This window comes from Colias philodice, chromosome 23 (genome assembly GCF_061535455.1).
Source record: "Colias philodice isolate Cphi_HAF_F1 chromosome 23, ilColPhil1 Martin Lab GWU primary, whole genome shotgun sequence".
In the NCBI taxonomy this organism is placed as follows: Eukaryota; Metazoa; Arthropoda; class Insecta; order Lepidoptera; family Pieridae; genus Colias; species Colias philodice.
In genome coordinates this window covers 4,408,735-4,423,892 of record NC_143108.1, presented here as the reverse complement: position 1 = coordinate 4,423,892, position 15,158 = coordinate 4,408,735, and the positions used below count along the sequence as shown (strand labels likewise).

The window sequence follows — 15,158 nt, the reverse complement described above, 5'->3', positions numbered from 1 at the left end:
ATTTTCACACTGAAAAAGATGTTTTCTTTGAATCGTAGTTGCTTCATTTATTTATTTTTAATCATTTTACATAATATGTTTTATATTTGCCCATTTTCATTATATTTTATAAATAAAATGGAACCAACATAACTTTATTGTGTATCATTTCTCTATTAATAACCCGTAGGCATATTTTCCAAGCGCAGTCCTGAAATTTTAATGTATACTTTTGCCTAATATAAGCTCAAGCTCATTTTTAGATGAAAATAACAAAGAGAACTTATTTATTAAAATTTAGTAGATAAAAGAAATTATGTTACGATTTTATAAGAACACAGTATATTTATTAGGCGGCGGTGATTTTCCAGGCAAAAGATATTCATCAGCTCAATAAAAGTGAATAGTATGTTGTTAGTTATTCTTTAAATTCACAGATTGTAATGAGCATTTCCGCATGCAAGTTGTATCGTAGTTTAGATATAGTTTTGACACATTAAAGTTCCAACAAAACCCTCAAATTTTTGAGCAGAGTTGAGCAAGATAATTTAAAAAATGTGCTGTGTTAAGTATTATAGAAAAGGTTAGTTCGTTGATAATTATTATTTCTTCATCATTTACATGTTGTTAAATGTTAGTAAAAATAAACTTTGACTGTTAATACTTTTGTTCAGTATTTACCTGTATGATTATTGCTTGGTAATTAATATGTATATTTTCATGTCGTATAGCTAATTATAAACATAAGTGTGATGTGAAACTAGCTGGATTTATTTTTACACACTCACAGCCATATATTTTATATTAAAATAGTGTTAATAGTGTAAATCATAATATTTTTTCACAATTAAAAATATTTCCTTTTTTCTGATGGTATTGGCATCGAATTAAACCGCGCTGTCGTTTCGTTCACTAAAAGTGATGTTATGAGGACCGAATATGTAGCCGCCTCAACTTACGGAAACGAGAGTAACCTGCGTTGTCTGTTAGTTATTGTATAGTCGAATTTAACGTTACATGGAAATTGGAATCTAAATATATTATGTATACTTATATTAAATCTGTACATGAAATATATTTCCTAAATAACTATCACGGGGTGATTAGGGATCGACACTGATGCCAACGAAGCAAACAGTAAAATTTTTGTCCGTCTGTCTGTCCGTATAACCGTTATAGAAACAAAAACTACTCGACGGATTTAAACGAAACTTGGTACAATTATTTTACATATTCCTGAGCAGAGCAGTAAAAGTAGAGTTAAAGCTACACAGAAATCATATTGTATGAAAGAAATGTTCTCCTTATTATATAAAAAATATCTCCCGACATCATAAATGTATATCTTTTATAGTTGACTCACAATAACACGGGTAACTTCCGATAGCTTAGGCCTTAGGAGTTTGAAGCTTTCTGATTATATTTGTCTATAACACTCTCAGTCCGTTTCAACTCAATTTTTATTTTCATGCATCAGTGCCACCTAAAAAATTTTTATCTCGAAAATCGAGCAAAGCTAAGAAAATGAGAAATAAGAGTTCTCAAGAATCGTTAGAGGTAAGAGGCTTACTATAGGCCGAAAACAACATGTGTTATGCCGAGAACCTGAAACCGCTTCACAACGAGAATTGCGGCTCACAGCTGACCGCGAACGGCATGTACTATCCCGTGAGACCGAAACCTTCACTGAGAGGGTATAATGTCTCACAGCTGATCACGGCCGTCATATTTTATCTCGAGAATCTGAAACTTTTACTCAATATGAAGACCGTTTGACAAATGATAGGGTGCACCATAATATTATTCGATCTCTTGAAGATGAACATGAGCATAAGCAATGACTAGAGTAAGGACGCGAATATTACAATTAATTGAGACAAAAACGATTAATAAGTTTGTTTAATGAAAGATTAAGAATTGAAACTATTCGGTCTCTGGAAACGGATGAATAGCGAGAGGCCCCTCTTACTGCAGACAGATTTCGACATAGTCTTAATGACTTAGATTAGAGGTAAACATAGAAGATCAATCTACGAATTCGGTGGTGGGGTCCGACAAATATAAAAGTGGGTTTGCTTATAACCTCACAATTGATTACAGATCATCTTCTGTATAGGCGATATTAACGTAGTATGTTATTTTTGTAATGCTTTAAAGTGGAGTAAGGACAATTTTAGAACATGTTTCATCAGGTTAATTCGTATGTATGCAGTTTTAAATCGACATTAGAATTCAAATTCAAATTCAAATTCAAATTATATTTATTTGCAAGAATAGATAGACGGACGTCTATCGGCACTCAGGAACTTCTTGGGCGTGTTATAACGCCCAGGCCACAGTATTACAATTTTTTCTACAGCAGGGCGACGAATGTATTTTCGCATAGCAACGGAGGGGAACTCGCGGGGGGTCAAGTGACGCGGGCCACGTACCATTAACATGCTTAGTTTGTGGTACCGAGCGCGAAAGAAAGTCATCGTGTTTTTGTTTTGTTACTATGTAAACTAACGTAATTTAATACTTAGGTACAATATATTCTATAACGGTGCGCTCAAACTGTTAATCTACATTTAATTTAGATTATTATTTGAAATACTAAGTAATGTAGAATTTAAATCACATTCATTCATGTTTTCCTCAGATTTTCGATTTCCTCCGATTTTAAGATTTTCTTATCAGTGTTCAATTTTAATTTAGTTAAATTTTATAAGAGGCAATTAAGAACATTCAAAAATAAAGTGTCACGTATTTTTTTAAACGAAGAATGACGAAAAACGACGTAATCGCGGACGAAGTCGCGGGCAACAGCTAGTAAACATTTATAAATCCAGTCAGTCAATCTAAAACTTTAAAGCTAATTACTTACAGCATCCTTACAAATAGTTGCATAAAACACAAATTACATGGAGTGTGCTCTTTATCTATTGTAAAGAAATATGGAATAGGGAATATTATGATTTATGAGACAGAAAAAACCTTAGGTCTTTTCTGTCTCAACTTAGACAGAAAAGACCTAATTTAAAACTTAAAACATAAGAATATTATGTTTAAAGTTTATTAAGTCAAGTAATTTGATTTCAGTAAACTCGAAAATAATGCGCATCCTCAAAGGGTTGGCATATAGAAATATTTTCACAGGTAGCAAAAATATTATTTACATTTCTTATCCTATTTCCTTAATGCATAACAGACAGAAATTTACTTCCAATTTTCTTTATAAATAGCAGACAAAAAAAAATATTTTATATGTACAATCTCATCCAATTCATTCTTTACATACTTCATTACCAAAATTTTATTTCTTTTTTGAAGTGAAACTTCTTTATCGGGGTTGGAAAAAAATTTAGTGTAACATTTTTTCTTTACGCGTGACATTTTTCCGTTACGCGCCATCTTTTTCTTATCCCTACCACGCGTGATTCGACGTATTTCTGTAAAGTTGCATATAGTAAATTATTTTTTTGAAAAATAAGGTCATAAAGAAGTTTCACTTCTTACGTGTGTACACCAGTACACACACACATTTTTTTTATCAAACATAAGAACATCCATTTTTATAATATTTCTTATATATGCAATAAATAGTTGTCTAATTTAATTCCAGATCTTAACTCTAGCTATATTTATGACCGGTTTCCTCATTTCAGGGTATATTTTTTTGTCTTAACTGTCAGAAACAAATTTGAGATAATGTATGGAAACTGTATCAAGTGTCAAAAAGTCTATTAGTGAATCTGTCGTCAGAAAGCAGCATTAGAAACCGGCTTAGTCTTATTATATTAAAAAGTAGACATACAAACAAGAAATACATACCACATATACCATCAATTCGAAACATTTATTCTTGTTATTTCTATACCATTAATAACTCAGCCCCCGGAATCACAGAATCAATAGAAAATCTATTGTGTCGTGGTCAGATCGGGCCGCTCGGGGCTCAATGGGTTAAATGCAATACATAAATAAATTTGACAAATTAAAACGAAAAAAATGGTCAAGAGTGACCAACAAACATAAATTCTTCCAATTCTCATGTAATTTTTTCCCATATCAAAATAATTATCAAATCCATTATAATTAAGCTATTGCATAGCTTCTATCGCGGGCCTTGAGCGCGGGGACCGAATCGAGAAATTCCGTAACGAAAAACCTCACGCTCCCCACGGGGACGGGCGCGGAGGTGTGGCTCGAAGGCATAGCATGCAATAGCTATACCGCGGCAGTCCCCGAGTGCCACACGTCTTTTTATTTTACAAATTAAACATATACGCATTAATATATTCGCTCTGTGTCTCTTGTTTCTGCAGTGTGACTGCGGCTGCTGTGTCTTTCTTCCTTTTTCTATTCTTCTTGTCCCATGGAGCGTAGGGTATCTTAAGATGGACGGTTTGTATGTGCAATTTGACCGCACTGCTTTGCGAAAAGCGACGGTTGCAATGCTCACATTGGAAGCGTTTTTCGCCGGTGTGTACCTTAAAATTTAAGTATTAAATGTGCTTATAAATGTGAAAGAATAAATTAGAATAGATAGACAATAAGACAAAAAATCATAGATTTAGTTTGATAGTATTTGATATGGATTTAATCACTTATTAGCTTCATCTGTTTTATATGTAACTGACTCCATTAGAGTCGATTTTGACCTACTTTAAACGGACAGATTTAATTCAAACTTTGTCAATTTATCAAGGATTGGTTACTATACAATAATTTGATGAGTTTAAGCGTGTTTTGAAACTATATTAAATCTATATCTTAATATTACTATTATAAAGGCGAAAGTAACTCTGTCTGTCTGTCTGTTACTCAATCACGCCTTAACTACTGAACCAATTTTCATGAAATTTGGTACTTATAGAGATATTTTGATACCCGAGAAAGGACATAGGCTACTTTTTATCCCGGGAAAATGACGCAATCCCGGAAATCCCAGGGGAACGGGAATTATGCGGGTTTTTCTTTGAAAACACGGGCGAAGCCGCGGGCGGGAACCTAGTTATTAATAAATGATTACTAACCACAAGATGTCGATCTCTATTGCTGGGCATGCTAAATCGCCGTTCGCAGTGCGGGCACGCGTACGGTTTCTCAAGCGTGTGAGTTCGCATGTGCACCATTAGGTTTGCGTGTTGCTGCAAGTTACAATCGTAAATAGATAGTTATAGTTATAGTTAGCTTTGCATACGCTGAGTTCGTAAAAAATACTTATAAAATTCCGGACGCATTTTTTTTTAATATGAATTCTTAAAACACTATGTGTACACCCATAACAAGCAACCCACCCAACTTTGCCACCAGCACGAGAGCTATCGTTTAAGATTATGTTTTCATAGACAAAATGCTCACATTAGCGAAGCGGTATATGCCGGCTGCGCGAAGCTAAAGAATAAAACATGAATTTTAAGGAAAAATTTAGCAAAAAAATGTTGGTGTAATTTTGTTGTTTAAGTATTTTTTACGTTATCAGTGTATGCAAAACTAATAGTCCCTTCGCGCTTAGTATACCGATAGTGGGACACCCTGTACATCTTCTTATATATAAAATTCTCGTGTCACAATGTTAGTCTGCATACTCCTCCGAAACGGGTGGACCGATTCTCATGAAATTTTCTGTGCATATCGGGTAAGTCTGAGAATCGGCCAACATCTATTTTTCATATGTACCACGGGCGAAGCCGGGGCGGACCGCTAGTATATATATAAATTATTTATCTATATCTATATATATAAAAATGAAACCCGTTTCGCGTTGTCACGGCATCACGTGTGAACGGCTGAACCTATTTCGATAATTCTTTTTTTATTATATTCCTTGAAGTAAGTAACTGTCTACAAAAAAAGTAGCACAAATTTTTCAAAAATTATAATATGATAAATGGAAATTGATTTTTCTTATAGGAAAAAATATAGTCTTTTTCAACACAAAACTAAGTTAACTTCAGAATCATAAATTGCGTGTTACACATGTTTTTGCTTTACTAAAATAAATAAACACACATTACTCTAGTTTCGCTATATTATTAAAAAAAAATTGGTTGTCTGTAAAGTCGGTTTACTGACGATAGTTGAACGTGACAACGTCCGATTGTGCTTCTTTGTCGCTCGTTCCGCGCTCTCGCTTGCACTTCAAGCCTTACATGGAACGCCTCAGAGCGAGGTAACGCCGCATGAGTCATGTTTTTTCGTGCGTGCAGCCGGCTCTATCGAATTATAAGACGTCAAAAAATAACTTACTCGTGTAGTATGTCCGCATATATCACACATGTACCGCTTGAGGAAATCAGTGCCGGGATGTTCAGACTCATAGTGTTTGCGGGCTTGCACGTCGTTCGATAGGAACTTTTTGCACTGAAAATATTAATTGTAGTTTAGTTTTTTTTATTATTATTATAGAAGGTTATTTATTATTTTTATACTATGTTTTAAGCTATTGCATAGCTTCTATCGCGGGCATTGAGCGCGGGCACCGAATCGAGAAATTCCGTAACGAAAAACCTCACGCTCCCCACGGGGACGGGCGCGGAGGTGTGGCTTGAAGGCATAGCATGCAATAGCTTTACCGCGGCAGTCCCCGAGTGCCACACGTCTTTTTTTATTATTTTTATACTATGTTTTAATTTTGTCGACTAACGGTTTCACAACGGCCTATTAAGAGGAGGCTCCCTAAGATATTTCTGGCACTAAGAGACCGGTTAGACCGCTACGGTGCTAGACGCTAGCACAGCCGTAAAGAAGTTTCACCTCAGAATACTTTTAAATTCTTCTTATGCATAACCGTAAAACCAAAAGAATAAAAGGATATTTATAAAAAAAGACGTGTGACACTCGGGGACTGCCGCGGTAAAGCTATTGCATGCTATGCCTTCAAGCCACACCTCCGCGCCCGTCCCCGTGGGGAGCGTGAGGTTTTTTCGTTACGGAATTTCTCGATTCGGTCCCCGCGCTCAAGGCCCGCGATAGAAGCTATGCAATAGCTTAAAAACTTACAATTTCACAATGACTAGGTGTAGCCATGCCGTTGTTGAGTATGTTAGAGTTGGAACGCCTCGGTCGGCCGCGGGATTTTCTGTCGCTCTTAGCTTTCACTGGCTTTATTGATCTGAAAGTAATTACTTAATTCAGTTTTTATTGTTCCTACTCAAGAAGCTTATATCTAATACACTGGAGATTTCAGTATGAACATTAACTTGTAACAAGAAAATATGACGTTGAATTACGTCTGTATGTTTTTTTATCCCTTTCACACCTAACTTGGCAAGTTGGTGTGAAAGGGATAAAAAATACTGAAATCTCCAGTGTATTAGATATAAGCTTCTTGTTCCTACTATTGTTATGTTGGCAGCAGAATTAAGTGTTTCAAATAAAATAAATAAATAAATAATTCTGTTCTATGATCACACGTTAACTATTGTACGGATGAGGTTATCCTTCTTGCTAAAAAAACTTTATGGCGCTAGGCAGTTGATAATAATAAACTATCTCAAGTCTTCATGACTGATAATTAGGTATTTAGGTATTAGGTATTTATTTAGGTATTTACTGGAGCGCCTCGGCATGGCATAACAATTTCTCATATATAAATCATTTGAATGCTATAAAACTAAATATCAGAGTTTTCATGGCTTTTAACTAAATGAGGGTAGTTGGACATCAAATTATACAAATCAACACACAGCTAATTTACGATTTTTAGGATTTGGAAAGCTAATATGTGACAAAGCTAAAAATTGCAATATTATTCTTGTATTATAACTTGATATCAAACTACCCTCATTTTGTTGAAAGTAATTAAAACATCCCCGTGGATCCCGCCTCGTGATCGAATTTTTTCTATTCTTTATAAATTTATATTTATAAAGCATTTGAATGCCATAAAACCAAAAATATCAATTTCAACACTTATTATTATCAACTGCCTAAGGCAATAAAGTTTTATAAGTAAATTTTTGTCTACAGAAATAAACTAAAAATATAATATTACTCACAGATTAGTTTCAGCATGTTTATTAGAGCTGCCAAAATGCGTCGCAAATGCAGCTTCGTTGTGAAATTGTAGCGCACACTCGGCGCAATACAGAGTGCTGTTCGGTTCTATCTCTTGTCGCTCGCTGGCTTCTATTTCCTGGAGAAATATAATATAAAAAATGTGTGCGTGTCCTAGTGTACACACGTAAGTAGTGAAACTTCTTTATGACCTTATTTTTCAAAAAATAATTTACTATATGCAACTTTACAGAAATACGCCGAATCACGCGTGGTAGGGTTAAGAAAAAGATGGCGCGTAACGGAAAAATGTTACGCGTAACGAAAAAATGTTACATTAAATTTTTTTCCAACCCCGATAAAGAAGTTTCCCTTCAAAAAGGTAAATACAGGTTTTTTTTTATTTTGTATAAAAGAGATTTATATATGAGGGTATTAGGTTGATTAGAAATATACATAATATGTAAGTATAAGTTAGTATTTGAGCAAATGTTCCACGCATTTTCTATGTAAGTAGAGTCCGTAACTTACTTATCTTTTTTCATTTGGTTACAATATAGTTACAGAGTTCATTTGGTTACAGATAGGTTACAGATATATGGTAATGTTTAAAAAAAAAAAATATTGCAATCACTATCATATGCAATGAGGAAAATATAACAAAAAAAAACATGGACAACAATTCCTTCATTTTATCAAATCACAGATTAATTACAAACACAGAAAAGTATTAAAAAAACATACTTCTTTAGTGTGCACGATTTTCTTATGGCAATACAGTCCAGTCTCGCTCACGAAGCTGTGCCCACATAAAGTGCATATAAACGTCGACGGGTGTTTTATGCGTATGTGTGTTAAGCGCGTTGACGCTTTGCTATAAAAAAAATATTTATATTAAAAACGAAATTTATTAAGCTATTGCATAGCTTCTATCGCGGGCCTTGAGCGCGGGGACCGATTCGAGAAATTCCGTAACGAAAAAACCTCACGCTCTCCACTCCGACGAACACGGAGGCATGCTATGCAATAGCTTTACCGCGGCAGTCCCCGAGTGCCACACGTCTTTTTTTTTTCAAAGTTTCAAACTATAACGAATGTTCGTGTATGATTCATAGCTAATTTGTAGCAAAAAGAACAACATTACAAACATATTATATATTTCACCCTCCGCTCCTGTTGGTCTTAGCGTAATGATATACATATAGCCTATAGCCTTCCTCAATAAATGGGCTATGTAACAACGAAAGAATTTTTCAAATCGTACCAGTAGATCTTGAGATTAGCGCGATCAAACAAACAAACGAACTCTTCAGCTTTATAATATTAGTATAGATATACAAATTTAAAACTTACACAAATTCCTTCTTGCAATGTGGACATGAGTAGGTTACATTTTTATGCCATCTGTAGTGGAGTTTTGCTTGTCCCCTGAAAATTATACACTTATATTATATTTATGGGCTCGTCTCATGAATGTAATTTGCGCTCCTCTAACAATCTTACGCTTTGTATGCCTGCTCACATCTCCAAATTTTATGATTCATCTTTTACCGTGCAAGCCGTAAGATTGTGGAACTCCCTACCAACCGCAATAAAGCAAGCGCAAACTTTGAATAGTTTTAAAGCTGCAATTAAAAAATATTATCTGTCCTCATAGTCATTCTGTATCTGTTCTGTTTTACCTATTTCTCTACTTGAAATTTTTATATATCCTCTTCTGCACGTTTTCTTTCTTTCTTATGTTATATGTAATTTTATAACTTACTCATATCTATTATATTTATTTGTATTCACTCCTCGTATATGCACTATCTACCTTTTTCAATCTTTTCATTTTCCTATATCCCAAGGTTGCCTGGAAGAAATCGCTTCAAAGCGATAAGGCCGCCAATTTGTACGGTGAAGATTCTTTTTGTATATTATTGTATTGTATATCTGTGCATTGTACAATAAAGTGTTTTTTTTTTATTTATTTATTTATTTATTTATAATTTATACACCATTATAGCAATTATATCTTTGTTTCATATTACAATGCAAAAAAAAATTAACGAATGTATTTAGATTGGAAAGATCTAATTTTACCGCATTATACTTTATTTACGGATTATCCTTCTTCCAATTGAAAATTCAATAAACCGCTTCTCTAAAATCTAATTCCTTGTCAAAAAGTTTCTTTTTTTTTAGATACAGCACATTTCAAAATAATAGTAATAACAAAATAATCATAACTTACCGATTGTAGCAAGTATATGAGCAGTATTGGCAAGAGTACTTAAAGAGATGGCTCACTGTCATGTGTTTGTACATTTGCCGCGGATTCACTACATACACCTTGCACGCATCACACTGATACTTGCCTGATATATTCTGAAATTATGTTTATGCTTTTATTATAGCTGGTAAATAGAGTTTTAGGAAATCTATGTAGTAAAAATGAGTCGTCAAATGTATAGCTAAGCCACACCCCGGACACTCCATACAAAATTATCGTTTTGACAGTCACACTGTAGAGACTGCAAATGTGTGTGTTAACGCTTTATGGTTGATTTTGCACATTTGTGACTAGCGTAAAAAAAAATTCGCGTTTTTCTGATGAAATACACCCGTAAACAGGACAATATCTAACCATTTTCTAAGAAAAACGATAATCACAAATCCAAAATAATAAAATTACTTTAAGTCAATATAATTAATGTTGTCAATCTTCGTTGCGTATCGGCCTTGTAGAAAAATGCGGCCCATTTATAGCATGATCGTGCGGGGTGAGGTAAGTGTTTAATTTTGGCGGGAGGCGGAGAGTGTTCGTTCTGTAGCGTTTAGCTACTATTATGTATTCTGAGGCTAAGCGTAAAGTTGAGAACGGCTTTATCGAAGTAACGTTATTATAGCGGTTATACTTTTTACAGATTATACCTATATATTGGTGTAAGTTTGAAATAAAAATCGATTCATACCGGGTCATGTTTCTTCATGTGATTCTCATAAGTACTCGACTCTCGGAAGCCTCTAAAGCATTGGTTGCACTTGAAAGCCGAGTCTAAATAATTCTTCGACAGACGTCTCTGATTGACAATTTCATATTGTTCCTCTTGACTTACGGGCGAGTAAACTGGGAAGTCCGATGGTAATTTTCTAGTTTTTCTGACTGGTCGTAACGAAAGCACGCTCTTTTGTTTCTTGCCTTTCGTACAGGGCTTTGTTTCGTACCAATTGGCATGCTTTTTAGATCCCTTTTGGAGGTGAGTCCATATGAAATGCTGTTTTGCTGAAGTGCTACAAAAAGTTCAAATAAAGGTATGTTATTGGCTATGTAGTGATAATAAACATCAAGAAATTTGGAACGATTCATTACTATTACATATAGAGGTAAGATGTTTGACAAAATAATTTTAATTTTCAAGGGATAAAATTTAAAAGTACTTTAATGTCATTTATACAATATTTTTTAGATTAAATCATATTAAATTCAAACCATATTACTTAATTATTTATTCTCATTTAAGTTTTTTGTAACATTACTTACCGATCAAAGCTGACTTCAGGGCATTTTCTGCAAATATACTTATACATGTGCTTTCCGGATATATGCGTCTTGAGTTGGAATTCAGTCTTGTAGTAATAACCACACAAGTCACAATAGAATTTACCACTTGTATGCTACAATGAAAACATTTCAACTTAAGAATTTATAAACAAATCATTTCACCATTCCTCTAATTAATTAAAATATGAACTATGATTGGCTGGTTACAAAATACACACACACATATTGACATATTACATTTATCGCAGTATAAAAATCCTATAGCTTAATAGATAAAGAGAGAGAGAAAGATGAAATTGATATTTTTGTTTTTATGGCATTCAAATGCTTTATAAATATAAATTTATAAATAATAGAAAAAATTCGATCACGAGGCGGGACTAGAACCCGCATCCTTTCGCGGTTTGGCGCGCGGTGTGTCCCTTAGACACATAAAACTGAAAGAATTGAATAAATTCGATTGCTCTGGCGGGTCACAAATGGCTGAATTGGTCAGGCATCCGCCCCGGAATGGCGCGAAAGGATGCGGGTTCGAGTCCCGCCTCGTGATCGAATTTTTTCTATTCTTTATCACTACATAGTATAAAACAAAGTCGCTTTCTCTGTCCCTATGTCCCTTTGTACGCTTAATTAAATCTTTGAAAATACGCAACGGATTTTGATGCGGTTTTTTTTAATAGATAGAGTGATTCAAGAGGAAGGTTTATATCATATATGTATAATAACATCCATTAAATAGTGGAGAAGTACTGTTATTTTTGAGGTTTCTAATGAGATGTCGTAAAAAATTACATTTTTTCCGCTTACATTGCAAACGCAGGCTGAACCCTACGAGTTTTATCAAAATAATGTACTAAGTATTATATACATTGAAAAGGTCTACAGAAAAGTCCGCGATGGTATATGTCTATCTCTTATGGATAACCCACAATAACTTTTTTATGTCATTTCCTTTTTACGACAAATAATGGCTAATTTTCGAAGCGATTTTAACGAATACAGCATTAATCCTTAACCAATAAAATACCTTGAATACATTGTTCATTAAATTTAGATATATATGGCCCTTTACACCGTATGATTTAAGTGAATATTTTCGAAGATATTACAGATTTAAAAATTACGGGACGTAGCGTTTGCGGCGGTACCGGCCGGCCGCCCGCTATATATTTTATACCCGTGCCAAGCCGGAGCGGGCCGCTATGTTTTTATATTCAACGTTCACAGTTTTTCTGTAGTGTATTTAGTATCAGCATTGCACCCGTGCGTAGCCGGGGCGGGTCGCTAGTAAATTTATAAAAGCAACTTACTGTATCATGCATCCTCATATGAATCTTCAACCGAGCTTCAGTATAATAGGCCTTGCTACACACTTCACACTGAAATTTGCCTTGCGAAAACATTTTATACACTTCAACCACTGCTTTTGCCTCTTTCATAGTAATTGGTACCACAGTCGCATACTCCTCATCGAGATTAGATCCATCCACATCATTTTCGTTGTCATTATCAAAACATTGAACATCATTGTTGTCTATTTCATTGTTGTCGAAATAGTCATCAGAATGTGCATCGTCTTTATTCAATTGAAGATCCTGTTCATCTTTTGATTCTACTGTTGTATCGTTATTTATAACTTCAATATCAATTTTGGCCCTTTTAGCTGGCACTTCAAATTCTATATCATTTGAGATGGTACTACAATGTAACGTTGGTATGTCACTTGTAAGTGTGGGAACCCGACTCTCCTTCACCCATTTAAACTTAATATTTTCATACTTTACTTTTGGATTATTTGTATCCAGGAATGACAGTGTAGGATTCACTCTTATCCTTTTTCTGTTAAGTTCATTGAGTAAGGGTTCAGTTATCTGAAAAGTAAAGTTACGTAAATAACCTACATAGAGGAGGCAATAAACTTAAAAGATAACACAAACATTTTATCATTGAATGTGCCTCTGAAAACGAAATATACTGAATATTGAAAATTAAGATCATGGTTGTAGATCCTAAAGTAAAACATAACATTATCTTTGTAATGATTACCTGTTTATTTGTTTCCAATAGCTGTAATAAAGTATAGTAGGCTCTTTGGCATTTATTCCGAAATTTTATAAAACGCTTAACATATGCTGTGCATTCTATGCACATAAATGCTGGTAAACCATTTCCAGTTTGTGTCTGAAAAAACAGAAAATTATTTCACTAATTTAAAATGATCATTTTGAGTTGAAAATCCATTATATATTATTGAAGTAGATAACATGTTCTAAGTATGGGTGTATTTTGAGTTAATTTTATAAAATATTAAAAATATATACGTTTAAAATACCAGTAAAATAAATGATACCTTTAGTCCAGATATAAGATTATATTCTTGTCTCAATGGACCACTGTCAATGTTATTAAACTTTACAGCTGTACTTAAACAAACCACACACGCCTTTAGCTCAAACATTGCTGATAGCTACATTCAATAATATCATTTCATGGTGAAATTTAAGTATTTTTATCTGATTCAAAATAAAATTACAGTCTGTGTAAACTATTTTGACAAATGTGAATAATGAATTGACAAATGTCATCATAACTAAAAATTACGAAATTGCCATACTTTAAAATGAAAAACTGTATGTGGTTGTCGGTGGTTGTGATGTGTGACTAGTAATTTTACATAAAACTTGCTTCTTCATAAGTTCTTCAGTGGAATGATGTGTAAGGAAATCTAATATCTTAATCTTAATACTATTATAAAGGCGAAAGTTTGTAAGGATGTATGGATGCATGGATGTATGGATGTATGGATGTATGGATGTTTGTTACTCTTTCACGTAAAAACTGCTGAACCGATTACAATGAAATTTAGCACACATATAGAGGGTAACTTGGATTAACACATAGGATAGTTTTTATCCCGGAAATCCCACGGGAACGGGAACTATGCGGGTTTTCCTTTGCAAACGCGGGCGAAGCCGCGGGCGGAAATCTAGTATATTATAAAGGCGAAAGTTTGTAAGGATGTATGGATGTATGGATGTTTGTTACTCTTTCACGTAAAAACTAATGAACCGATTACAATGAAATTTAGCACACATATAGAGGGTAACTTGGATTAACACATAGGATAGTTTTTATCCCGGAAAACCCACGGGAACGGGAACTATGCGGGTTTTCCTTTGCAAACGCGGGCGAAGCCGCGGGCGGAAATCTAGTGGTTAATAAAAAGATGGAAATATATCTATGGGCATTGAGAAATAGATATTGACCGATTCTCAGATTTAACCAATAGGCACACAAAAATTCATGATAATCGGTTCAGCCGTTTCGGAGGAGTATGGTAACTCACATTGTGACACCAGAATTTTATATATTACTAGCTTTCCGCCTGCGGCTTCGCCCGCGCAGTCAAAGAAAAACCCGCATAGTTCTCGTTCCCGTGGGATTTTCGGGATCGCGTCATTTTCCCGGGATAAAAAGTAGCCTAGCCTATGTCCTTTCTCGGGTATCAAAATTCAGTAGTTCAGTAGTTTAGGCGTGATTGAATAACAGACAGACAGACAGAGTTACTTTCGCATTTATAATATTAGTATGGATTTAATATAGAAAATAGATTGTATTTTACATCAAGCTGATATCAAGTAAAAACCTT

The 15,158-nt window shown here is 34.3% G+C and overlaps 1 protein-coding gene across 2 annotated transcripts; it reads right to left on the bottom strand.

The window, feature by feature from the left end:
- Nucleotides 1-2,797: 2,797 nt before the first annotated feature.
- On the bottom strand, nt 2,798-14,067 carry LOC149477999 (uncharacterized). 2 transcript variants are annotated; one of them, XR_016317490.1, is made up of 14 exons: nt 13,860-14,067; nt 13,556-13,690; nt 12,820-13,380; nt 11,489-11,622; nt 10,920-11,238; nt 10,199-10,332; nt 9,316-9,390; nt 8,707-8,836; nt 7,965-8,101; nt 6,967-7,078; nt 6,214-6,327; nt 4,998-5,111; nt 3,012-4,451; nt 2,798-2,962 (listed from the first exon to the last, which is right to left on the bottom strand). XR_016317490.1 is itself a non-coding variant. In XM_089709840.1 (13 exons), exons 1-13 carry the CDS (start codon nt 13,965-13,967, stop codon nt 4,230-4,232), a joined length of 2,295 nt encoding a protein of 764 aa, XP_089565966.1. In that variant the 5' UTR covers nt 13,968-14,067; the 3' UTR covers nt 2,798-4,229. The 2 variants fall into 2 exon arrangements, 1 of the variants encoding a protein (XP_089565966.1); XM_089709840.1 differs by having other exon boundaries at nt 2,798-4,451.
- Nucleotides 14,068-15,158: the final 1,091 nt, after the last annotated feature.

What these genes read in the sequence shown, in the direction of transcription:
- LOC149477999 (XM_089709840.1), bottom strand. Translation starts at nt 13,967, where the DNA reads ATGTTTGAGCTAAAGGCGTGTGTGGTTTGTTTAAGTACAGCTGTAAAG. An exon ending in TATTGGAAACAAATAAACAG is followed by an intron (nt 13,381 to 13,555) that starts GTAATCATTACA and finishes TTTACTTTTCAG; the next exon opens with ATAACTGAACCCTTACTCAA. An exon ending in CCTGAAGTCAGCTTTGATCG is followed by an intron (nt 11,239 to 11,488) that starts GTAAGTAATGTT and finishes AACTTTTTGTAG; the next exon opens with CACTTCAGCAAAACAGCATT.